Source organism: Notamacropus eugenii, chromosome 1 (genome assembly GCF_028372415.1).
Source record: "Notamacropus eugenii isolate mMacEug1 chromosome 1, mMacEug1.pri_v2, whole genome shotgun sequence".
Taxonomy (NCBI): Eukaryota; Metazoa; Chordata; class Mammalia; order Diprotodontia; family Macropodidae; genus Notamacropus; species Notamacropus eugenii.
The window spans coordinates 10,409,115-10,433,751 of NC_092872.1; the positions used below are offsets into that span (position 1 = coordinate 10,409,115).

At 45.5% G+C, this 24,637-nt stretch overlaps 1 protein-coding gene across 1 annotated transcript in view; it reads left to right on the plus strand.

Moving 5' to 3' along the window:
* The window catches only part of WNT9A (Wnt family member 9A), an 87,246-nt gene extending 63,630 nt beyond the window's left edge, over positions 1–23,616 (plus strand). The window contains exons 3-4 of the mRNA XM_072653055.1: positions 4,635–4,897; positions 16,918–23,616. Of these exons, the coding sequence (XP_072509156.1) occupies positions 4,635–4,897; positions 16,918–17,403 (749 nt within the window). The 3' untranslated portion in view covers positions 17,404–23,616. The remainder of the gene's footprint in view (positions 1–4,634; positions 4,898–16,917) is intronic.
* The last annotated feature ends 1,021 nt before the right edge of the window (positions 23,617–24,637 follow it).

Consider the following 24,637-nt stretch of genomic DNA (forward strand, 5'->3'; position numbering starts at 1 on the left):
GCACCTGGGGAAAGGGACTGAGGACAGAAGTTAAAACCAAAAGATGGGGCCTTTAGTCCTATGGCTTGCTGAAACCTGTCCTACCTACCTGGAACCTTTCTCCCTTCTGCTCAGATACCTTGCCTTTGGCAAAGACTTTCTCCATGCATGCTTCAGTTTAAGAAATGTCTCTTTGTGTTTCAGGCAGGGGGACATAGGAGGTTTAGATAGACGCAGAGTCTGCCTCCTTGGCTTCCTATGATTCAGTTTAGTAGAGAGGGATATGACGTGCAGATAGATATGCAATATTTCAAGGTGAGCTTATCGGAGGGGTGCAAGTGAAGTCTGAGACTGGAGGGAATGTGTTGTTACTAACTGGGCAGAGTAAAGGAAGACTCCTCCAAGGAAGTGGCACCATTGAAAATGGTACCATTGGAGGTGGACTTTAAAAGCTGGGCAGGGATTAAACAGGTAGAAAAGGGGTGGGATGATGCTTCAGGGAAATGTTGGGGGAGCTAGAGTCACTTAAACCCAGGCCCTAAGTTACCCAAGGGAAGTGGGTGGCAGGCGAGTGTGTGGTACCTGCTACCCATCTCTAACACTCTAGCTTTTGCTTTCCTTTCCTTAGGGCTAGTACTATGAGTGAAAAGGTAGATGGTCTTCCTTTTGCTGATTGGTGCCCTTTTCTCTATTGTCTTCAGTTGGTCATCTTGTGTTGTCTCCGTCTGTCCCTCATTACAACCCACTCTAGGAAAAAGGAATGGAAGGCTTAGAGCAAGAAGGGACCCTCGAGATGTTTCTGTTAATCTGGCCTCTTTGACAAGTGTCTTGCTCCAGGTACCACAGCTACAAGCAGCAGTTGAGACTCCAACAGGCCTTCCAACTCTAGGGCCATGTTGTTTTTGCTTAGGGGCTTCGGGCCTCCTGGACTGTATTCCGGCCCCTTCTGTCTTTGACTTTTGGAATTCTTACCCATCCTGCTAAGCCTACTTCAAATGTCAGCCTCTTTAGGAAACTGCCACAACTTTCGACTGTCCTTTTTTTTGCAACTCTATGCTATGTTTAATTATATTCATATATATTATGCAATAGTAGCCATGCTTGTGTCTTGACCTTCTTCTAGGATGAGAGTTTCCATGAGGGTAAGAATCAGTTATCTTAGCTAAACTGTGCTTCTCCCCAGCAGCACAGGATTTTATGCACAGTAACGGTTTAAGAAATATTTGGGGAATTGAATCTGAACCTCAGAGATGTTGATCATAGACTTCAGAGGTCATTTGACAGAGTTGTTATAGATGGCTGACTTAGAGTTAATGATTATTTATCAAAGGTTTATAGATTCGGAGCTAGAAAGTCCAATCCCCTCATTTTACAGATGAGGAAACATTCCCAAAAGTTAAATGACTTGCCCACGGTGAAACAGATAGTAAGGTTCTGGGATGACTTCTGACCTAGATTTTCCTTATTCCAAGTGTAACCACTAGTCTTCCCAAAATCTGTGTTGGGTTAAGCATCGAAAGCTTCAGCAAAGAGGGTGATGCTTCACTTGAAGAATTTTAGACACCTCTTGGTGATTGAGGGAGCTGCTTTGTGAAGGCCTCAGGGACTGTCTAGACTTGTTGGTACATCTCTTCTACCCCCCCACCCCTAATTCTGAGGTCTCTCCCTCTCTAATCACTGAGAGCTGGTTTTCTTCCTACCCTCTTGGGGCAAGTCCCTTCCTCTGCTCAGGGTCCTCTTTATTTTTTTATTTGTAAAATAAGGGGATTGAGCTCCATGTTCCCTAGGAAGTGGCTTCTATGTGCAGAGCCTGGGATAGGTTCTAGGGCCAACGTAAAAATGAAATGTAAAATACAGCCCTTGTGTACAGATAACTACAAGATATGTTACAATAGAAAGTTGGTACTGTGTGAGGTCTGAGGCGGGGAGACCATTACTAGGTGTTTGGAGGAGGGAGTGGGTTTTAAAGGATGTATAAAATGGATGTATAATAAATGAAAAATAAAAAGAATGCATACATACATACATACATATATATGGGAAGTGAGGGGTGGGGAATGTATAAAAATTCATCAGGTGGAGATTTGGAGGCAAGGCATTCTAGGCCTCGGGAACAGCCTGAGCATTGGTGCAGAGGTGGGAAAGTAGGTATCTTAATTTGAAGGGAGGGAGGACAAAGAGTTGTCTTTGTCTGGAGTGAAGAGTGTAGGGAAAGGAGTCATGTGAGAAGTTTGGCAAAGTAGGATGCTGCAGCTCCTGGGAAGCCTTGACCACTAGACTTAAGGCCATGGGGAGCTTTGGAAGGGTTTTTGATCATGAGTGACATGACATGACCAGATCTCTGAGCTAAAAAAAAAAAATTCTAGTGGGATAATGTGTTAGATTGGAGGAGAGAGGAGGCACAAGAGCTGGCGATTGGTCAGAATTGGAAGGGAATCTTAAAGATCATCTAGTTCAATCTTCCTATTTTAGAGACCAAGCAACTGAGTCCCACTGAAGAAAATGAGGGACTTAGCCAAAGCTACAGAGATAGTGGGAGAATGTAAGCAGGTTTCAAACTTGGGTCCTGTCTCTCTGCTCCACTCTCCACTGCTCTTTTTATTAGGGTGTGGTATTTTTAGGTGGGTTATAACAAGGTCCTGTACAGATAGTGGTGGCAGAGGAAATAGAAAGGGGAGGGGGTGAATGGGAGAACTGCTTGCTCTTGTAGGAGAAGCACAGGTCTTTAGAAGGTCTGGCTTATACTCTCTGCTCACCTCCTTCTCAGTCCATCTGAGAGCCTCAGTTTTCTGCTCTGTAAAATGGGGATAATGACCTTTGCACTGCTTTGTAATGGGAGAAAATGTTTTGTCAGCCTTTGAAAGGTTTCTGTTCTTCAGGGACCACTCTGGGAAGGAGGACACACCTGCTGTTTACAGAGCAGCTGGCAGATGTTGACTGGTATTCTTCCTAGCCTAGGAGGGTCTTCTGGCCTGCTATTGGTCCCCTGCCTCTGGAGTTAGACAATGCTGCCTCCCCCTGGCTGTCCTAGGCTGAGGGATGGGTGGTGAGGGTGGAGAGTCGGGGAGGAGGAGGAGGAGGGGGCAGGGCAAGCTGACTAGCTGTGAGGTGCCTCAGCAAGAACTCAAAGCAGTGGTACATCTCAGGTTTCTCTTGGTAGGGAGGGCTCCAGGCTGGCCGGCCTAGGTTTCTGATGACTCTGGACACATGCTGAGTGTGTGTTACCCAGCCCTTCTGAGAGGGATGGGGGAAGGTGGGAGGTGGTTGTGGTGCCCTGGCCCTGGGAAATAGAGCCAGTCTCTTCACTGTCTCCTAAGTACAAAGCAGAGTTCTCCTCTTCTCGTCCTTTTCCCCATTCCCTTTCCCCCTTTTCCTTTCTCCCTTGTGGTATGCCCCCTTCTCTCCTCCCGCCCTCCCAGGATTTCTCTTCTTTTTTCTTAAGCCCTTGGGAGGGTATCAACAAAGAAGCTGTGCTCCCACTTTATGGTTGGACAAACCAAGGCCAGCAAGTAGTAAATAAGGGGGTTAACCAGGCTGTCAACTTAGTGTGGTCTGAGGAGTGGGAGGGAAGGTTCCTTCTCCTCACCTCTCCCTGACACATTTTACCTACTAGTCTTCTTTCTGGGGATGCTGGTGGTTAAACACACATATATACATACATATACCCAACACATGTTCAGTGGTTTCTAGTCACATCCAACCCTTCATGACCCTGTTTGGGGTTTTCTTGGCAAGGATACTGGAGTGGTTTGCTATTTCCTTCTCCAGATCATATTACAGAGGAAGAAACTGAGGCAAACAAGATCAAGTGACTTGCCCAGGGTCACCCAGCTAGCAAGTGTCTGAGGCTAGATTTCAACTTAGGTCTTCCTGACTCCAGGCCCAGCACACAAACACACACATGCAGGCACACACATGCAGACATACACATGCAGAATTTATAGCAAGAAGTCCTGGATTTGGATCCTGACTCTGCTAACTGTGTCACATTGGCCACAACCACTACCCTCCTTCAGTTCTCATGTTCTTTATTCTAACATCTCTTCTGGCTTTGGCATTCTATAGTCCTGTCATTGTGGAGCTAATTCTGGGTGAGATAGCATTCAGCCTGTATCAGTCACTAACATTTTAGCAGGAATTATCAGCTTTTTTCCCCTCTGATATTAAGCTTTGGAGTGAAGTTTTGGGGGTAGGGGAGTAGAAATAATATGCTGGAGGTGTCTTATTCCCAGCTATAGGGAAGGTAGAAAGACACTGAGTATAGGCCTGTCAACTTCCCTGACTTTGCACAGGGTTTTCTGAGAGGTCTCTTAGCGATTCCTTGACCTCCCCCAAATTGTACTCTGTTCACCTTACAAATAAGACCTCCACTAAACATTGTTTAGAATACTACAGTTCTGGTCCAATGGGAATTGTCCTTTCAACCCTCTATATTGGAATAATTTCCCCAATTCTTATCCTAACTGACTCTTATAAGACCAAAGACCTGAATGTCCAAGCAGGGAGAGATCTCTTAGGGGCCATGGATCTTGTCTAACCGGATGATTTTACAGATGAGCAAACCAAGGGTCAGTGATGGGGATTTGATCATGTAGCTGGCAAGTGTGGAGTATTGCTAATATGGGTCTCTGTCCTCCTGTCCCCCTGCTGGGTAGGCTTCAAGGAGACCGCCTTCCTCTACGCCATCTCCTCAGCCGGCCTGACCCACGCCCTGGCTAAAGCATGCAGTGCTGGGCGCCTGGAGCGCTGCACCTGCGATGAGGCGCCAGACCTGGAGAACCGGGAGGCCTGGCAGTGGGGAGGCTGTGGGGACAACCTTAAGTACAGCAACAAATTTGTCAAAGAGTTCCTGGGAAAGAAGTCCAGCAAGGACCTGCGTGCCCGCGTGGACTTCCACAACAATCTGGTGGGGATGAAGGTGAGTGGGGGCCCCTGATGGAGTGGGAGAAAGGGATGGAAGGAGGGCTTCAGTATTCATCTTTCCTCCTGGCTCAGGTCATCCTTGGAATTTAAGAATCATGCGATTTAATAGGTGGGAGAGAGTAGCTATAACATCCCTATCAGATCATGATCACCCAACCTTGGAGACCTCCAATAAGGGGGCACCTCCCAAGGCAGCCCATTCCACTCCTGGAGAGCCCTAGTGATTGGGAAGGTTTTTTTTTTTTTTTTGCTGACGTAATGCCCATTTACCAATTTGTAACTTCTACGCATTGTTCCTGGTTCTTGTAGATAGTCCTTTGCCATTTCTCTCCCAGAATTCAGTGGATCATAGCTTTCCCAGAAGTGTAGATGGCTCACCTTGCACCATCCCAATTCTCTGGTCATACTTGCCTTAGGATGATTGGATTTAGAACAAGAAAGTGATCTTCTAGTCAAAACTCCCAGTATACATATGGGGAAAAGTGAGGCCCAGAAGGGTTTTGTGCTGGCATATGTATGCCCAAAGTTATGTATAAATATGTAATGGTCAGCATACATAGCATTGCTGGGATTTGAACTTGGATCCTCTGATTTCAAATGCCATGTTATTTCCATGGTATAACTCTGCCTTGTTACAGACCGATAGTCTGTGTCTGATGTTTCTCTTGTGTTTCTGGGTAGCTTCCTTGAATAACAGAGAAACATCCCCTTTGGAAGAGTCTTCAGGAGTTGTCTCACAGCTTCTCACGACCCTAGGATTTATAGTATTTATTACCAGAAGCTCCTTTTCAAAAGCTCACCTTTTCATTTGTCTTTGGTGTACCTGGTCATATTTATCCTATATACATTCTCTCTGCAGTTACCACCATGGGATGACAGTGGGCTGTGACCCAGAGCAAGGAATCCCTCTCTCTTTCCATCTACCTCTCACTTTAGGGCAACATGATAGAAGGTCTCCTTCCTTTGTTCCCTAGCCCATGTGGCTGCAGGAAGTCCTCCTTGCCTCCCAACCATTCAAATCCAAACTCCACTGTTTCAGGAAGCCTTTTCTGACCTCCCAAGCCCACTAAGATTTTTCTCTCCTCTATGAGCCCATAACCCTTACTTTCTCTGTTCTGTGTGTCTTTCCTGTCTAATTAGATTGTAAGCATCCCGAGAGCAGCAATGACATCTTTTCCTCTCCTTCAATCCCTCCTAAGCTGGGTACATAGTCAATACTTAACTACAATTTAGAACATAAAAGGTCATGGAATGTCAGAATGGAAGGGACCATAAAACATGAAAAACTTGTATCATCCAGTTTATCTCATTTTACAAAAGGAAAAAACTATGTTTTGTATGTATGTGTGTGTGTGTTTGTGATGAAGTGACTTGTTCCTCTGTTAAATTATCCCCAGGTCTTTTGACTCCATATTCACTGACTTTTCCCACCTGACTCTAAAGGACTAGAACATAGGATGTGATCATAGATCACAGAAAGTGATCTGCAGCTAGTTTGATGCGTTTGACTTGTTGTTAGGAGAGATCTGGGTTCAAATCTTATTTCTGACACTTATCATTGGGGTGACCATGGGCAAATCACTTTACTCTCTGAGCCCAAGTTTCATCATCTGTAAAATGGTAACAGTAATACCTGAGTCCCTGTCTGTCAGGGTTGTCATAAGAATAAATGTTGTAAGAACAAATGAAATAATGCTTTTGTATGTGCTTTTAAAGAATGATGTGACCATATGGTGATGGTTGTTGTCACTGGTAATCATAATAACTATATTAACAGTGTAAGCACCAAAAAAGAGTTTAGAAATTGTTGAGTCTAAGACAAGGTGGGGAATCTGTGGCTTTCTGGGTCCTCAGGTGCGGCCCTTTGACTGAGTGCAAGTTTTACAGAACAAATCCTTCCATTAAGGGGATTTGTTCTGTGAAGTTTGGATATAGTCAAAGGGCCACACTTGAGGACCTAGAGGGCCTTGAAGCTGCAGGAGCCCCATCCCTGGTCCAAGACTCTTCTTTTATAGAGGAAGGAAATAGGGCTCAATGTCCCTTGGCCAACTCAGTGAGTTAGTGGCATAGCTAAGTCTATCAATTAATAATGAATTAATAATAGCACTTTAAGGCTGAGAAACGCTTTACCAACTTTGTCTCATTTGATACTCTCAACATTCCTGGGAGGTAAGTGCTATTCTTATCCTCCGTTTTACAGATGAGAAAACTGAGGTTGTGACTTGCCCACAAGTAAGTGTCTGAAGCTGGATTTGAACTCAGATCATCTTGATTCCAGGTCTAGGGCTCACCTTTTTTACTCACTTTTTTTAAGGGATACACCATAACACCTAGCTCCTAACACAGTGCTTTTTAAATTTTTACTTGCTGAATGAATGAAGGAGGTGAGACCATCTGGGGCAGGTTGCCTTGTGTGGAGATGAAGGGGTTCTCACCTTGACTAAAGGGGCCACAAAGAAATGATAAACACCTTGAGGGAAAGCATTGTGCTTTGTTATCTTTATAGCCCTAGTGCCTAGGATGTAGCCTCATGCAGAGCTTAATCTGTGTTTAATTGGTCTTTCTGGCATGCAAGTCTTAGTAGTAGCCTCTGACCTCTGAGGTTGAAATTGATTCTGGCCAAAATTGTAGCCTGGAATAGGAGCAGGTGATTTGTGAGACTGTGGATTCTGTGATCCCTGGGAGCCAGCATAGATTCACTATAAACATGTCAGGCCAAAGCAAACTCACTTGCTTTTTTTGACTGGATTGTAAATCAAGGAAGTGCTGTAGGTACAGTTACAGATTTTAGAAGACTCTGAAAAAAGGGTCTTATAACTTCTCTGTCTTTGTGGAGGAATGTAGGCTGAGTAATGGTGGAGTGATATATGTAATTTCCTAGTTCATTGAAAAAATGGTTCCCCAAAAGTATCGCTAATTTAATCGCTCTCCATCTGGAAAGAGGTCTCTAGTAGAGGTGCCTAGGGATCTCTCCTAGATCTTATTTTGTTTAACAGTTTTGTCCATGACTTGGATGAAGACACGGAAGGCTTCTCAGTTTTCCAGATAACACAAAGTTGAGAGAGCGAGCCAGGACATTGGATGGCAGATCCAGGGTCTAAAACATTTCTTAAGAGGCGTAAACAAGGGACTGAAACCAATAAGATGAAGTTTTCCCAAAGATTTCTGATTTCATCTGAATAGATCCCCAATCTTTCTTGCTAACACAAACCAGAGCCCCTCTATACCTTAATAGACAGCTCCATGATTTGCTGTGACCAAAAAAGTCACCATCCTGTGACTGCGCTTTCTGGTGATGAACCTCCTCACACTTAGTCTGTTGTCTCAGGACTGACCAACTTAGCGGCCCTGGCCTGTGCTCAAAGACCTTCTAGCTTGGTGAGAGCTGCCACATCTCATTCGGTTGGTCCCAGGAAGAGTCAGTGGAGGAAGATTTCAGTGGAGGAAGATAGAGCTAAACACAGATAAACAGGAAGTTTAACATTTAGATGAGAAAACAATCCACTGTCCAGGAACAAGATGGGAGGGGGGTGGAGCTCAGCTTAAACAGCTGCTAATGTGGAAAAAGACAGGGGTGGGGGTGGGGGGTTTGTTGACAGCAGTTACTTTAAAAAAAGCCTCTCACCATCCTGGGTCAGCAGAATGTCCAGAAGAAGGAAGGAGATAGTCTCATTGGATTCTGTGCTAGTGGGTAGGACTTGGGGGGAGTGGAATTAGAGATCTACTGAGTTGAATTATGTGATTCATTGGTGTAACATAGAAGCAGTGAGTTGTAGGAGAAAAAATCATTAGTCAGGAGTCCTGGCGTGGATATTTACTGGTTGTATGACCCCAGGGTCATGGTCTGTAGACCTGGAGGGATCTTTGGAAATGATCTAATCTCCCTTTCTTCATGTTCTTTAGCACAGTGCTTGGCACACAGTAAGTGCTTAATAAATGCTCATTGACCGACTCACCTTAAACCTTTAATTTTACAGATAAGGGACAATGACTTCCTCAAAGTCACAGAGGCAGCTGAGCTGGGATTGGAATCCCAGCCTTTTGGTTCCAAACGTCAGTGCTTCTACAATACCAGGCTGCCTTCCCGAACTGGTTTCTCCCTCTCTGAAACTGGAAGAACGAGCTTTGCACTGTGTACTCTGCAGGGTCGTTGTAAGGAGAACATTGTGCAAGCCTTAGAGAAATGGGAGCTACGGGGCTGATGGCCTGCCTGTCTTCCTTTCTGAGGCTGCCCGCCGTGATTATGTGGCCAGGTTGTCATTACCCAATCTGCCAGGTCTCTGCGGGAGCTCCCGGGCTTTTGGCGCTAACCCTGTGAGGAGAAGAGCCCGGCCACTCCGGTGGTCTCTCCCCATCTCCCTGACAGCATGCTTTTTCCTGTTTCCCGCCTGCCGGCTGGCTTGTCTTTGGAATAGGCCCCGTGGTGCTGAGCCGGGGCTGGGGGGAGGCTTCATAGCTGAGCCAGTAATCCCCGGGACAACACAGCCCTCCTCCCTTCCCACCCCCACCCCAGACAGGGGCCGTGTGTCTCTGACTGGGGGGTGGGGGGTACAGTGTGGGGGGGGGAGGCTGGCCTTTTCCAAGGAGTCTAGAGCATTTTCTTTCTCCTTCACATACTTTCTCCCTCCTAATCTATCCCCCAGGGGTGCCCCCAGCCCAGGAGTCCATCAGACCTGTCATGTCCTGCTAAGTGCTTGCCATATGACCTCAATAGCTAATGAAAGACCCAGCTTGTCTGGTGTGAAGATGAGGTAATTAGAGCGAGGACTTCTGTGAGCTCCCTTTTATTGGGAAGCAGAAGTTCTGAATTACCCACTTATTAAAAAACCAATTTCCCCCCTTTCTCTGCCAAAGCCCCTCTCCCGCCTTCAGCTGTTTAAGGGGAGGTGACGGGGTCTCGAGCCCCGTTGCTGGGGAGGGTGGTCTCCAGTGCAGATTAAATCAGAAAGGGCCAGTTTCCTTTCTTGTCTCTGTCGCCCCTTACCCCACTCCAAGCCCCTCTAGACTATGACTCTTTTGTAACCTATTAATGAAAAGTCAGAATATTAAAAGCACTCAATTAGTTCCACCGGGCCAGGATAAGTGATGTTTTAATTAAATTCGTCCAGGTTTCTCAGCAAAGCATCATCAAACGTGACTCCTTTCCCTACTCCCGCCTCAGAGAGTGTTCCCAAGCTCCCTAATCCCCCAGGAAGCTGCCCTTTCCTGATCTGGGGCTGTCCCCTGAAGCATGGCTGGCCTCGGACAAGGACTAGGAGCCAGACCCTGGGGAAGTGCTCGGAATCTGTCTGCACCTCCCCTCGCCCTTTCTGGGGTGTCCCCCTTTCTTAAACTGTTACTCTATTTGGATGCTTCCTCATGCGCTATAGGGCAAAAAGCAGTCAGCTTTGAGTGAGGTGACCTGGGTTCAAGGCCTGGCTCTGGTATTCACTGGCTAGTTGGGTGACTTTGGCAAGTCATTTCACATTTCTAGCTCTCAATTTCTTTTCTTTCTTTCTTTTTTTTAGAAGGGAGTAGTTCTAGATAACCTCCAAGGTCTCTTCCGTGTGTGTGTGTGTGTGTGTGTGTGTGTGTGTGTATCTGTATCTGTTTAACTTCTGTCTCTGTAGACCTCCAGATACAAGCTTTGGGGGAAGAATTCATCTTTACATTCCTATTGTGTGCATTCGTTGAAAGAGCAGATTTGGGGAGTCAGGAGACCTGCCTTCCAATCCTAATGCTTGAGCAGCTCAGTGGTCCTGGAGAATTTCTCTGGACCTTGGTTCCTCTTTTTGTAAAAGGACAGGGTTGGACTTAGTTGAACTTCAAGGTTCTAGGGTCCTCCCCAGCCCTAACGTTCTAGGATCTGGGGGCATAATATGGAGATATACTGGTGGGGCAGTGGGAGGGACTCTGGGGTCCTCCCCAGCCCTAATGTTCTAGCATCTGGGGGCATAGGGTGGAGATAGAGTGGTGGGACAGTGGGAGGGGTGTTGAACTGGCAGCCAGGAGGCCTGGGTTGCAATCTTGGCTTGGACATTGATTAGCCATAGGACTTTGGGAAAGTAACCCTCTGTGAGACCCTGTGACCCTCAATCTCTTCATCTTTAAAATAAGTACAGCAAAAGGGATTACCTGCATCATGCAGGTCTATTGTGAGGAAAAGTATTCTCTAAGGAAAACCTTAGAGAACGGGAGCAACTGATTCAGATTGAAACTGATTTCAGTTTCAATGAAAAGTATCCTGCATTTGGGGTCTGGGGACACCCAGATTCAGGTCCTGGCCTGGGTCACTTTGAGCATTCAGTTAGTTAGCCTTTGTGGACCTGTTTCCTTGCCTAGAAATTAGGGGATTGAATCAAGTGGTCTCTAATGTCCCTTCCAACTTTGAATCTCTGTTTCTAAGATCTAAAACTTCTGTCATAAGTTACAAAATCCTTGGAATACCAACACGCAATGACATTTCCTGCCTGTAGAACTTAAATCTCCCAGGGAGTATAGGACATGTACACACAAATAACTTTAGAGGTAGTTTGGGACAGTGGAAAGAAGGTTGACTTTGGAGTCAGAGGGACCTGTCTGAATCCTGACTTCTTCCACTGACTAGCTGATTGACCTTGGACAAGTCACTCTCTCCATCTACATTTTCTTTCCAGCTCTAAGTATATAATTCTGTAAACAAGGGAGGGCAAGAAAGGTGTGTGTGTGTGTGTGTGTGTGTGTGTGTGTGTGTGTGTGTGTGTGTGTGTGTGTGTGTGTGTGTGTGTGTGTGTGTGTGTGTGTGTGTGTGCCTCAAGCACACTCAGGTGAAATCCCTTATAATCTCAGCATTTTTGAATGTGTCCCAAAAAGTCTGAATGGAATAACAGTTGAGATTTATGTAGGGTTAGCTTACCTTGTAGGAATGTGGGAATAGGCACTATCCTCTAGGGGATTTATGACTTCATCACAGTGGGTACACCCTCCAATGGGGCAGATCACAGCCCATCCATGCCCTCTCATCCCGGATGACTCTTAACCTTGGTCTCTCATAAATCATAAATCCTGCCTGGGCCACCCAGTATGCTTACGGCCTTCCCTTTAACATTTGGCGGGCACTCCACAGTACCTCACTATTGCTCTGCACTCAGAGGGCATTTTTTTCTCATCCTGTGTCCTGGATAGCATCTTTCATGTCACATTTTGCATTTGAGTTATGGTTGGGCATGAACAGCAGTCTCTTTGGGTTCAGCACATAGCTTCCCATTGCCATGTGGATTGACCATGATTCTGGTTCTTACGTGGTGATCTGGGCTTTGCAGCCAGAGGAATGGCAGGGTTGAGATCGAGGCTTTTTAGCTCCAGGGGCCACTTGAAGCATCCACAAAGTTCCCCCGACCCTATCCATTCCATAGTCTTCCTCCTGTCAATCACAGAGCAGGAAAGGGAATCCCAAGGAAGGGAAGTCACAAAAAGAGTAAACAGAAGAGCTGGAACTTGGATCCAAGTCTTCACTCTCCGTAGTCAAGGTTTTTTCAGCAGCACCAGGCTGCCTCTACCTGTAACCCTAAATTTGCCTCTTGGTGCTTAGTTTTGCGCTCTTGCATTGGGCAGACCAAATCTAATTCCCCTTCTACATGGCAGCTTCTCAAATACTTGAAATCAGCTGTTATATCCTCCACAGCCTTCTCTTCTCTGATTTGTTCAGTCTTCCTATCCCATAGCCTTGAGTTATGTGTATGCAATGAAGCAGATTGGGCCAGCCCCACTCAGTCATAGAACTGAGAGCCAGGGGATCTTTAGCAATCCTTAAAGCCGGTGGACCTTGAATCAGAATCATGTTTTTAAGTGTATGAAATAAAATCTGTAAGATTTTAAAGGACCCCCAAGGATTGTGAAAATAAATATGTAATTTTTTTTTTTTACTCTCCAAATTCATGAACCCACTGAAATCTACCCACACTCCTCTTGGGGTTCCATAGATTGCAGTCAGGGTAGGAACCCCAGGTTTTGAGGTAGCGGGGACTATAGAGATCATCTGGTTCAATCTTCCCATTTTACAGCGTAGGGAAACTAAAGCACAGGAAAGGGAAGAGACTTTTCCAGGTCATACAAGTAATAAAAGGAGGGACTCAATCCCAAGTCTGCTGACCCCTAAATCTATTGTTTATTCCCCATTTCAAGGCATCTGTCTGTTGAGGAGTTGGTGGGAGCCTGGTGTGTGAAGGCAAGTCTGTGATATCTCAGCTAATGGCTTTGACTGGCTTTTAACAACCCTGCCCCTGCGTGTGAGGTTGTTGTTGGGAGAAGGGATTGGATGATGCCAGGATTCCAAAGTCATTAGGGTGCAATATGTCTCCAGGCTTAGACAAACTTCCCTTAGTCCCCCCGCCCCCATCATCTCCAATCCTTCTCTCTCAGTCTCTGCCCCAAGCCCCTCCATGTGCATGTAAACCATCAGCTTAGTCTCTTCCTGATGTTGGCCCTGAGGCTAACAAACAACACAGCAAAATTCCCTTCTCTCTTTCCCCCACCTTTCCAGTCTCTCTGGACCCTGGGAACCCAGTGCCACACATCTGTCCTTGGCCCTTGGGCACAGCGGTGTCCAGGAGTTACTGCCTTGGGGTCTGCCCTCAGTGGGTAGAACATGCATCTAGAACATGCCATCTTTTCCCCATTAATAAGGAAACTCCTTGGGGTCAGGAGCTTACTTCCTTTTAGCCTTTGTATTGCCAGTGTCTTTCACATAATAGGCTCTTAATAAATAGTTGCTGAATTACCAGATATATTAATGGTGATTGTTTAAAATTGTAGGACCAGCTGAGAGGAAGTTTAGAGATGACCTGTGAAGTGTCTTAATTTTTACAAAGGGAAAGGAAATGGCTTAATCAGTGTTACACAGGATACTCTGAAGGGTTTTCAAAACACCGACAGAACTCTTTCCACTGCCTGACATATCCATAGCTGCTATACTTGCAGGTATATAAAGTATTTTCTACACAGATATCCTGTGAGGCAGATCATGCCAAGTCTTTCCCTGCTCCCCATTTTACAGATGGAGAAACTGAGGCTCAGACTTGATTTCTAAGGTCACAAAGCTGTATAAACTAGAACCAAAGGGTTTGCTTTACTACACCATAAGCTCTGCATAAACTGTGACTGTGTCTTATCTGAGTTTAACCTCTCTCTTCCAGCATTGAACATAAGGGTGTGTCCATAACCATGATTATAATCTCTCTGCTTTCTAGAGTGCTTTTGCGGGGTGTAAAGTGTTTTCCTCACAACAACCCTCTGAGGTAAATAATATCTTCATTTTACAGATGAGAAAATTGAGGCTTAGAGTGTTTGCCTATGTTCACATAGCTGTGCAACAGCATCAGCCATGACTCGAATCCAGGTCTTCTGATTGAATCAAATTCAACAAGAATTTATTTTATGAATTGTTGATGTCTTTTGGTTTTATATTTTATTTTTAATAATATTTAATTTTCCCCAATTACATATTAAAACAATTATTAACATTTAAAAAAATGTTTTGAGTTCCAAATTCTGTTTCTTCTTCCCTTCCCTGAGGTGGTAAGCAATCTAGCTGTCTTTTATTCTTATATCATCTTCATTTCTGAATATCTCCTTGTTCTTCCACAGCTCAACATGCCATCCCTTGCAACAAGAACAAGAAAACAGTAAAAAGAAATGGGAATAAAAAGGCTGTTAGCTAAATTAGCCATCTGAGTCACAGCATCTGTAATGCTCCTCTGTCTTTGCCCAGAAGGAAAGGAGGGACATCATTTCTTTCTTTGGGGTCAAGATGAGTCATTAGAATTCTAGAGTATTCAGTTTAGTTTGTCATTATGCACTTAATTAGACATCTACTGTTATGGGAGTACTATACTAAGTACTGGTAAAGTATTCAATGAACAGATCCAACTTGAGTACTCTAGGAAATGTAGGGAGACCTCGATTTTAGCTGATGGGAGAGGGCTTCCTGGGGGCAGCAGTACCTGACATACCTGCTTCCCTTAGATATGGATGGGGGCTTATTTCCCTTGCACATAAGGCAACAGTATGTATGGAATATTTGAGGCAAACAGAAGTTCTACGTAAACACGCCTCTCTACCAGTTAGCTTTTGAGTATGTGGAATTTTAATATAATAAAATAACAAACATTCCCATGCCAAGCATGTAGACAGAAGATGGAAGGGCAGCCTCTCTACCTTTGCAGAGTCCTGTTGAAGTATTTCTGAAATTTGAGACATGTTGCCAAGAGATCCTTAGTTCAAGGCACCCAGGCTAAATGCGGAGACTTCGGATCCCTCTTGGGGGTGGGGTAGGGGTGGGGGAGCAGGAAGATGGAGACAGAACAGGAACTCTGCCCTGATCTGCTGTTCCTCGCTATCTTGTCCCTTCTGTTTTCTTTCCTGTTCTCAAGTCATCCTTGTGCCAAGAATGGACTGTTGGTTCCTTTAAGTCCTTCCTTTCTTTGGGGCATTTGAGACAGTGGAAGAAGAGTAGGAATAAGAAAATATGGGTTTGAATCCTGGTTTATGAGTTGTGTTGACCCTGGTCCTGGTCCTCCTCTGATCCTCAGTTTCCCCCTCTGCAAAATGGGAATAACAAACCTTATATTGCCTCCATGAAGAGGGCTGTGAGAAGGGTTGGGCTTTGTAAACCTTCCAAACTACTCTCAAATTGGGACCTGTTATTATTTTAGCCAGGCAAAGGTCCCGCTCTTCCCACTGATTTCTGACCCAGTTTAGGAAGTGGGATGTTACACCCATTTTCCCCGTGGCAGGGGGAGGAAGGGAGGACAACAGATGAGTTTGGCATCCAGACTAAGTGATCGGTGGAGTTCCAGGCACCAGAGCTGAAGGGGGTCTTGGTTTGTTTGGTGAGTCTTGATTACATGAACCTCTGTAGCAGTAAGGAAAGAGATTGGCATGGTTGGAGTGGAGGAAGCATGTTGGAGAAGAAGGTAAGATAGGGATGGTGGAAACAAGATGGTGGAGGGCCTTGAATGTCTGGCTTAGGAATTTGACCTTTGTCCAAATGCAATGACTTTTGAGCAGGGTAGTGACATGTCAAAAAAACAGCACGTCAGGAAGGTGAACCTGATGAAGGTAGGTGGAACAGAAAGAAGGTGAGCCACCATCCCACTAGTCATGAAGGCTTCAAATCTCAACGTCATCTTTGACTTCTCTCTCCCTCATCCATGCATCTGATCAGTTGCTGAGTCTTGTTGACTTATCCAAATATTTCTTGGCCTCTTCACTACTGCCACCTGTCACCTCCAGTTCAGACCTTTACTTCTTGTTTGCCCACTCTTAACAGGGTCTCTTAAACAAGTCTCCGCCTCCAGGGTTCCCCCTTCCCTCCCACCACAGCTGCCTTTCCAGTACATCCTTCATGTACTGTCAGAGTAATCTTCCAAATACATAGATCACAGTGGCTCCTCATGGTTTACTGAATAAATAGCGATGCCCAATAAATGGGGATCCTGGCATTCAAGGCTCTCCATTATTATGGTTCTCTTAAATTTACCCCCTTGCTGGGCACTACATTTCAGCCACACTGGTTTCCTGTCCTTCCCTGGTTCTTTCTTATCCTGAATGAACTGTTAATTTGTCGAAATCTTTGTTTCAGGACTCAATTCAGATAGTACTTTCTCCATCAAGCTTTCTGTGGTTTAACTCTCCCCTTCTCACTGGTGAAAGTAATCAATACTCTCTTCCTTCTTAAATGGTTCATAGCTCTAGGCATGACTCTGTCCTCCAGATTTCATTGTACTTAATTTCGTTGTTATTTGGATGGCTGTTTTATCCCTGACCCCTCCCCTTTACTGGTTTATTAGTTTCTGGGGGGCAGGAGTTGGGCCATTCCTTGTAGCACCGGGGCGGAGCTTAACCCACATTTGTGGAATGAGGTGGTTTTTCCAAAGACCAAGGGCTGTCACCGTCTCATCATCCCTTTGGTTCTGGTGTAGCTGAGCAGGGTGCAGGGGTGTTTGGTTCCTCCTCTTCCCCCCATGACTCTCCCCACCTGCTTCCTTTCTTTCCCAGGTGATCAAGGCTGGTGTGGAGACCACCTGCAAATGCCACGGAGTCTCTGGCTCCTGCACCGTCCGCACCTGCTGGCGCCAACTCTCCCCGTTCCACGAGGTGGGCAAACAGCTGAAGCAGAAATACGAGGCCTCTCTCAAGGTGGGGAGCACAACCAACGAGGCGACAGGCGAGGCCGGAGACATCCCGCCTCCGCGGAGGGCGCTGGGTTCTTCTGGGCCCGGCACCGACCCTCTTCCGCGCACCCCAGACCTGGTGCACTTGGATGATTCCCCCAGCTTCTGCCTGGCGAGCCGGTTCTCCCCGGGAACAGCTGGTCGGAAGTGCTACAAGGACAAGAACTGTGAGAGCATGTGTTGTGGGCGCGGGCACAACACGCAGAGCCGGGTGGTGACTCGGCCTTGCCAGTGCCAGGTACGCTGGTGCTGCTACGTGGAGTGCAAACAGTGCACCCAGAGGGAGGAGGTCTACACCTGCAAAGACTGACCGCTACTCCCCATTTGGGGCCGGGGTAGGAGGGAACGAGGCACTCCGCTCTGACTCTGGCCTTCAGACCCACCCGCTGGTTTTGACCCAGGCGGTTCTTGGGTTCAGAAGGCAATGTTGATGATGCAAGCACTTTGGTGTGTGTGTGAGTGAGTGCGTGCGCCGTGTGTGGTTGTGTGTGCCTGTTCGCACACAGGGGGCTGGTGGGGCGATCTGGCTCTATTGATCTTCAAGCCCTTCCCTCTTTTCCTTCCTTTTCCCCCAGCATTTGACTCTGGGACCCCAGCTGTCAACTCAGTCTGAACTATTCTAATAGGGGTCTCTGTCCACCCCCCTTCCCGACTCTGTGCATTTTCTCCCACCTCATAACTTGCTGACTATCCCCCGCAAACTGAGGCAAGAAGTCCAGGACGTGTGTACGACTCCTTCCCCCATTCCCGCACTCTCTTCCTCCAGTCCTTCTTTGGTCGGGGCTGAGGGAAAAGAGAGAGGAAGAGGAGGGAGTCTGGTAGGTATCTCCTTTCTCTTCCCCCCTACCCCCAAGGCCAGGGTGGAAGAGGGCAGCTAAAGGCTCTTATTGAAGCCAGTAGTGCTGCCCAAGGAGCTTCCAGGGGCAAGGAAACTATTTTTAAGCTGGAAGGGACTTTCAGAGTCCAGCACCCTGTAACCTCAGGAGCCGAGAAACGGATCTTTGCCCACGGTCTCATTAGGAATTGAGTGAGGGCGTGCAGCCTGGGCTTGAAAATGGGTCCTAGGGTAAACTTTGGGGCATGACTGACTCATCACTGGAGAAAGGGAGATTTTCACCCAGGGTGTGGGAAGGACTTTCTAATGATGAGAGATGCCCTAAGGTGCAGTAGGCTCTTTGACCACTGGTTGGAGGATACTGTTTCAGGAATTCATGCTTCGTGTACAGGTTCATCTTGGAGAGGGGCGGTCTGAACTCCCATTCGGCTTAAAGGTTGTGTGACCTTGTCTTCTGGCTTCCTGTTCTAGGGCTCTCTCCTCGACTCTTCCCCGACAGGGGTGTTGGGATGGGGGAGGACTTCAGAACCCCAAAGAGACAGGAGTCCAGAGGAGGAAGGCTCATGCTGGTTCCCTAAATCCCCTCCCCTTTCTTAGCACTATCACTGACTTTGGAAAGCAAGACCACTAGAAGGCTGTCTTTGGAGTCTTTGTCTGAATCAGGGAATTGGATGCTTGGCCCCTATTCCTTCCCCACCCGCTCCTGTCCTACCAGGGATGGAGTTCGTTGGATTTTCCCTTCCCTTCTTTTTCTAGAATGACACCAGACACTTCTCTTCTAGTTAGAGCAAATGTCAGTGATTATTTTTATTGTCATTTGTTGTTTTTATTATTAATATTAACATTGTTATTATTAATTATGATTATTCCCTCCCCCTTGCGCATCTTGTCTCATACATGTGCACATTTCTTACTTCTGAAGGGTTGGGTAGAGTCTGAATGGGGGCAGTAAGACCCTTACTTCTAGATAAGGGGATTGTACCTGGTTGGCCTTTGTCCATTGATGGTCTATCCAAGTGGTATAGCTGGTCCACCCCCTGCCTCTCCCTTGCCCTGCCCACTTCTTCTTCCCTTGACTCTGCTTTATGTGTTGTTGTTTTTCCCTGGAAACCACTAAATCGAAGAATTTTTTTTCAAATAAAACAAAATAGGAAAGATATAAAAACACATGCAAAGACACAAAACTGTTCCTATCCACTTAGTACTCTGGGGTGGTGAAGCCCAGTGCCCTCTCTGCCTGAGTAGAGAGGGGAACATCATGAGGACTGACCTTTCTCTCCCCCAATTAAAAAGCATCCATGCTTATAAAGCTGTGAAGTGGAATCCAACAACCCCACTCCCATCCCCCTGTTCTCCTAGGAGCCCTTGAGTGCACTGGGATTCAATGAGGCCTTGAACCCTTCAGCTTTGTTCCTCTCTTATGGCATTTCATGAGCTGTTGGTCAGTGGTCCAGGGTTCCTAGTGTGAGTGGAATCAGTGATTGGATTTGTTCTATGTTTCCTTGAGACTGGAAGATTTGGCCAAGTTTCCTTTAGCTAGATTCTTCTGAACTTAACCTTGGAGGGATGGGAGGACAAGTGCCTGGGGGAAGAAGGGGTTTGAGAAGGTCTTCTGGGTAGGTTGAATCATGTGGTAGCCCCTATTTACAGTTGTGCTTCTACTTCGGGGTTGGGGTTGGTGGGGGTGGGGAACAGGGGAGAGAAGAAATTCTCTTAGGTTTCGATCCTATGAAGCAAATGGTATTTCTTTTGGGTGTTTGGGGATCAAGACTCACTGGGGTGGTAAGACTGTGGGGTTGGGGAGACAAAGGACTTGGGCTGCCCTGTGTGTGTGTGTGGTTTTTTTTTTTTGGTTTTTGTTTTTTGGTGGTGAAGGAGGGTGGGGGATGGCTTTAGATTGGTGGAGGAGGAGGTGTAATAAATGAAGCCATTTGTAAAGCACCATCTTATTGGCTCAGCTGAAACAGGATGGAGTAGGAAAGGCTGCATGACTGGGCAGCCCTCCCTGCTCTCAGGACAATATATTTATTGTCACATACTTTCCCAAAGAAACTTCTGGTTTGAACATGGTATCTTTAGGCTCAGTTGTGAGGCCTTGCCTGTGTGTGCCTCTCTTACTCTTCATTCTCTCACGTGCTGAAGTCAGTCAACAAGCATTTGTTAAGTGCCAACTATGTGATAGTCACTGTTCTAAGTGCTGGGGCTACAAGAAAGGCAAAAGATGACCGATGCCCTCAAGTAGCTCACAGTCAAAGTGAAGTCCTTTCTCTTAGGGATAAGGAAGGCAGATGGATACCAGGGTCATATTACCTGGAATAGGTTTTAGGTCATAAAATTTAGGTCGTGCCTAATTGTGTGTTTTAGAGGTAAAGGGTAAAGGAGTTGACTGGGTAATACAATAGCTTGTGACAGTGTTTTATATATATATATAAATAATATGTATATTTCTCTTTGTGTGTATATGTATGTGTGTGTATATATGTATATATGAGCAATGTGTGTGTATGTATATATATATAAATATGAAAAGCGTGTGTATAATTTTTTTTCTTTTTCCAAGCCACGTGTTTGACAGGTGAGAGACAAGAGCTAGGAGATCGTTAGAGAAAAGTGTAGTCAGGAGCAGACAAGAGGAACTACTGAGAGGGAACTCCTGGTGTCCTAATTCACACACTGAAGCCTGGAGAGTCACTGTATTTAAGAAACAAAACAAAACATATTTATGTTCATGTAGATATCTCACTTCCCTGTTATATATTGTAAATACTAAGGTTTATTCTCCTGTGGTCCAGAAGGAAAAAAAAAAAGTAGAAAAAATATTGGAATAAAATAGTCCAGACTCACCTCATGTACTAACAGGTGGAATATGAATTCTGAGCTCTCCAGAATTGGGGAAATACTAGTCAGGACCTAAAGACAGCACAGAGATCATAGATTTAGAATTGGAAGAGAACTTCGAGGTCCCCACTCCCCTGGCTACCCATTTTACAAAGGAGGAAACACTAAGACCCACACCTAAGAAGTGACTTGGCCAAGGTCACATGGTCTAGTTCTAGCAGGATATCTGGTTCCTCGTTGTCAGAGCCTGGATTGGGGGTGGGGTTTTGTTATTGAGTTAGGTTTTAGTTTCGCTTGACTTGTTCTCTATTTACTTAACCTCCAGATACATGCATATGCATTTTTGGGGGGAGAAAGTGAGAGTGCACACAGTCACACTGTTCTGACAAGGGAAGTCAAGTTTAAAGGCTTTTTTTAAAAAATTGTTTTTAAAGAAAACTGTACATTCCCCAAAGTTATTGGTAGATATAACTTTCAAAAGAGTTGGGGCTAGGGAAGAGGGGCTCCTCTCCTCTTTTCCTTTTCCCATTCCCTTTGAAATTGTTGAGCTCCGCTGAGGCGGAGGGATGAAACTATTCATACCCTCAATGACAAGACTGCCTGGTCCAAGGCACAGGGCATCCATTTATTTATGTCTCTTTAGGGGACGGTCCCAAGATGAAGGAAGAGGATTTTTTTTTAAATCAGTTATCTCATTTAGCTTTATTTCAAAAATATTAAGAAAATGTAATATTTTTTTTAACAAGACAAATCAAAAATGTTTGCTGATTTGTTTATTTTATGTGTGAATGTATTGTATTATGTATTGTATTGTGTGTGTATTGTTATGTGTGGTGTGTGTGTGTGTGTGTGTATGTTCAGATTTAAGTGAAATGGTTCTCTGCCTGTACCTATTATATCTATGCGCTCTTATTTATTGGACTTGTGTGACTGAGATTTCTGGGAGGAATATACATGTATATATGTGTGTGTGTATGTACATGAACATTTTGTCAGTGTTTTCCTTTTTACCAAAACAGAACGAAGGACTTCAGAGGTAAGTCTTAGTATTTACAGTATACCATAGTTAAGTGATTTGCCCAGGGTGACCTAACTAGAGTCAGAGATAGGAGCTGAGCCTAGGTCTTTCAGACTCTCTATCTACTACATTTTAATATCTCTGATATTTAGAGCCCTACCTAAGGCATGGTGACTGGGGCTTTGCCCAAGGGTGTTAAATTTAGAGGCACTGACAGCATTTGCAATTTTTTAGGAGTGGGGATAAAAAAGAGATTAGCACTTAGCAAAAATAGTTAGTTTAAACCAGAAACTGTGCCAGATGGTAATCTGTGTCCCCCTGACCCCCTGTACCACCACCACCCAGCACACACAAGGGGCAGTGTCCAACCTGGCATTCTTCCCTCACCTTTCCTAGCACATGCCCTGGATGAAAAAATTCCTGGTTAGGGTTTTCTGCACACGTATGTATGGAGAAGGAATCCAGAGAGAAGCCTGAAACTTCAAGCTTCTCTCCGGAAACTCCATCAGTCCTGCCAAGAACTAAGAACATGTGTCCTTCCCCACCTCTGGCCAAGTGGAATGGGCCCGTAGCTCCAGAAGGGATTAGTTCAAGGATGTGTGTGTGTGTGTGTGTGTGTGTGTGTGTGTGTCTGGTCTGTATGATTCTGTGTGTTAGTGGTGTATGTGTATGTGTGTGTATGTCTGGTCTGTGTGATTCTGTGTGTGTCTGTGGTGTGTTGTGTGTGTGTGTGTTTGTGTTCTCCCCCTTCTCCATTGCCAAAGCCAGGAATAATAATGAACAAGCAAGGTGTCCTCAGAGGGGGCCTCCCCTTATCATTGCCAGCCTCCAGCTTTGACTTGGGAGCCCCATAGGGCTGCTCTTCTGTCCTTTGCCACCCTCTGCCTCCTCTCATCATTGAAAGGCCTCTCTGGGAACGGTTTCCAGAGCTGGGAGGTAGGGATGGGGCCGAGGGTCTCTCACTCCCTCTCTCCATTTTCTCAGCTATCCTTTGATCTCACGCTCAGATCACAGTTTTTTGATCTGAAAGAGTCCATACATCTCATCTAAGTGGAAGGAGTGTTGGAGTTTTTGTCAGAGGTCCTGGGTCTGACTTTCAGCACTGGCTGTGACCTTGGGTGACTGTTCCCTTAGCTACTCTGGGCCTCAGTTTCCTCGTCTGTAAAATGATAGGGTTAGACTAGATGATCTCTCAAGCCCCTTCTAGAAGGGGCTTTTCTAGCATAGAGATTTTCTCTGATTCTACTCTAATCCTTTCCCTTCCCCCCATCCCTCCCCCCCATTTCTTTGTGTCTGTGAGCATCTCTCTATTTCTCTCAAAACTGGAGCTAGACATAAGGGTGGCCGAGATGTTTAAGGGTCTGGAAGCCCTATAGTCCAGTGGAAGGAGCTGAAGCTAGTTTTCATTAGGGGAGTTCCTTCTTATAATCAATCAATCCCCCTACCTGGCCTGGCCAGGAGACCAGCCCAGCCCCATTGTCTCTGTCCCCTTCCCAAGCCAGGCCTGGCCTGCTCAGAGTATGAACTCTAGTATTTGCTTTGAACAAGAACAACTTTGTTGGAGAGGGAGGGAGACAGAGGACCTGGGCTGGGGGTGGGGTGAAGAGATAGGCATTTGGGAAAGGTGAACACTAACCTATGAAGAATTTGTGTATTCTTTTTTGTGTCTTATGAGAGCCTAAATTATTTTCTCTACCTCATGTGTACAGCTTGTAGGTATAAATCTGATTCTGAGTGACTGTGGAGAATGTATTTAAGTTATTTAACACCTTTGTATAACAAAAACCTGAGAACAAAATGAAAACAATAAATAAATGTATTTTAAATTATAATTGATGTCTGTCCTTCACTACTCAGTCTGGGGAGGAGAAAAAGGGATATGACAAAGGGAAAGATATTGGGGGACAGACTATGTAATTCACTAGACATTAAAGAACTCTAGGTGAAATATAAACTAGGTCAGCTACGAGCTCATCCTGGCCCACATGGAGCTCACAATTGTGACATTTAAAAAGTCTGAGAGACATAATTTCTGGGTAATTAGTAATTTTATTAATAATGCCAGCATTTTTAGTAAAAGGTCAGTGACCTTCTTGAATGCCAAAGATAATCATGACGGGAGCTTGTGGCTTATATGCCCTTGGAAGAGGGATATTCCTGAGGGTGGTGATCAATTCTAATTGGTTAAAAATTGATGAGAGAATGAATGTTACAGTGAGAGACTGAGAATGACATTATGTCGCTCTTGGACAGAGGATCTGTCCCTATTCCAGACCACCCCGGGCCTTGGGCAAACTAGACAAAGCGTCTTTCTCTGCCCGAGGTTGATTCAGTGGAATTCACCTTAGATTAGAGATTCCATGTAAGGCTGGGTGGGGTAGAGGAGAAAGAGACTGAGTTTTTTAAATGAGGGAAATAAAAAAGGGGAAGGGATTCAGGATCTCTCCAGATGATTGGTTATTAATAATAATTCACAGTCTAGATGAAAGGAGACCCAAACGTGTATAAACTGTTCCTATCCTTGACCCAAGGGGTACCCTATTGGCCTGTGCTCTAGATTCACCTAAAGCCAAATTTTGTCCTTGGGGAACTAAACCCCCTATTTCAGGCAATCTAGTTTTTCTCATATTTTAGTTCATTGTCTCCACGCCCCCCCTCCCCCGCCATTAAGAGAAATATCTCTGTGACAAAGGTTTAAATATAGCTCATGCCTCAAGTCTCCCCTAAAAGGGATAAATACGGTACTCTGCGAATAAAGTAGATAGGGGATATAGGAGAGGTCTTTATGTCCTCCACCACAATATAAATACTGAGACTACGAAAGATGTAAGCATGAATGAACAAATGCTTTAA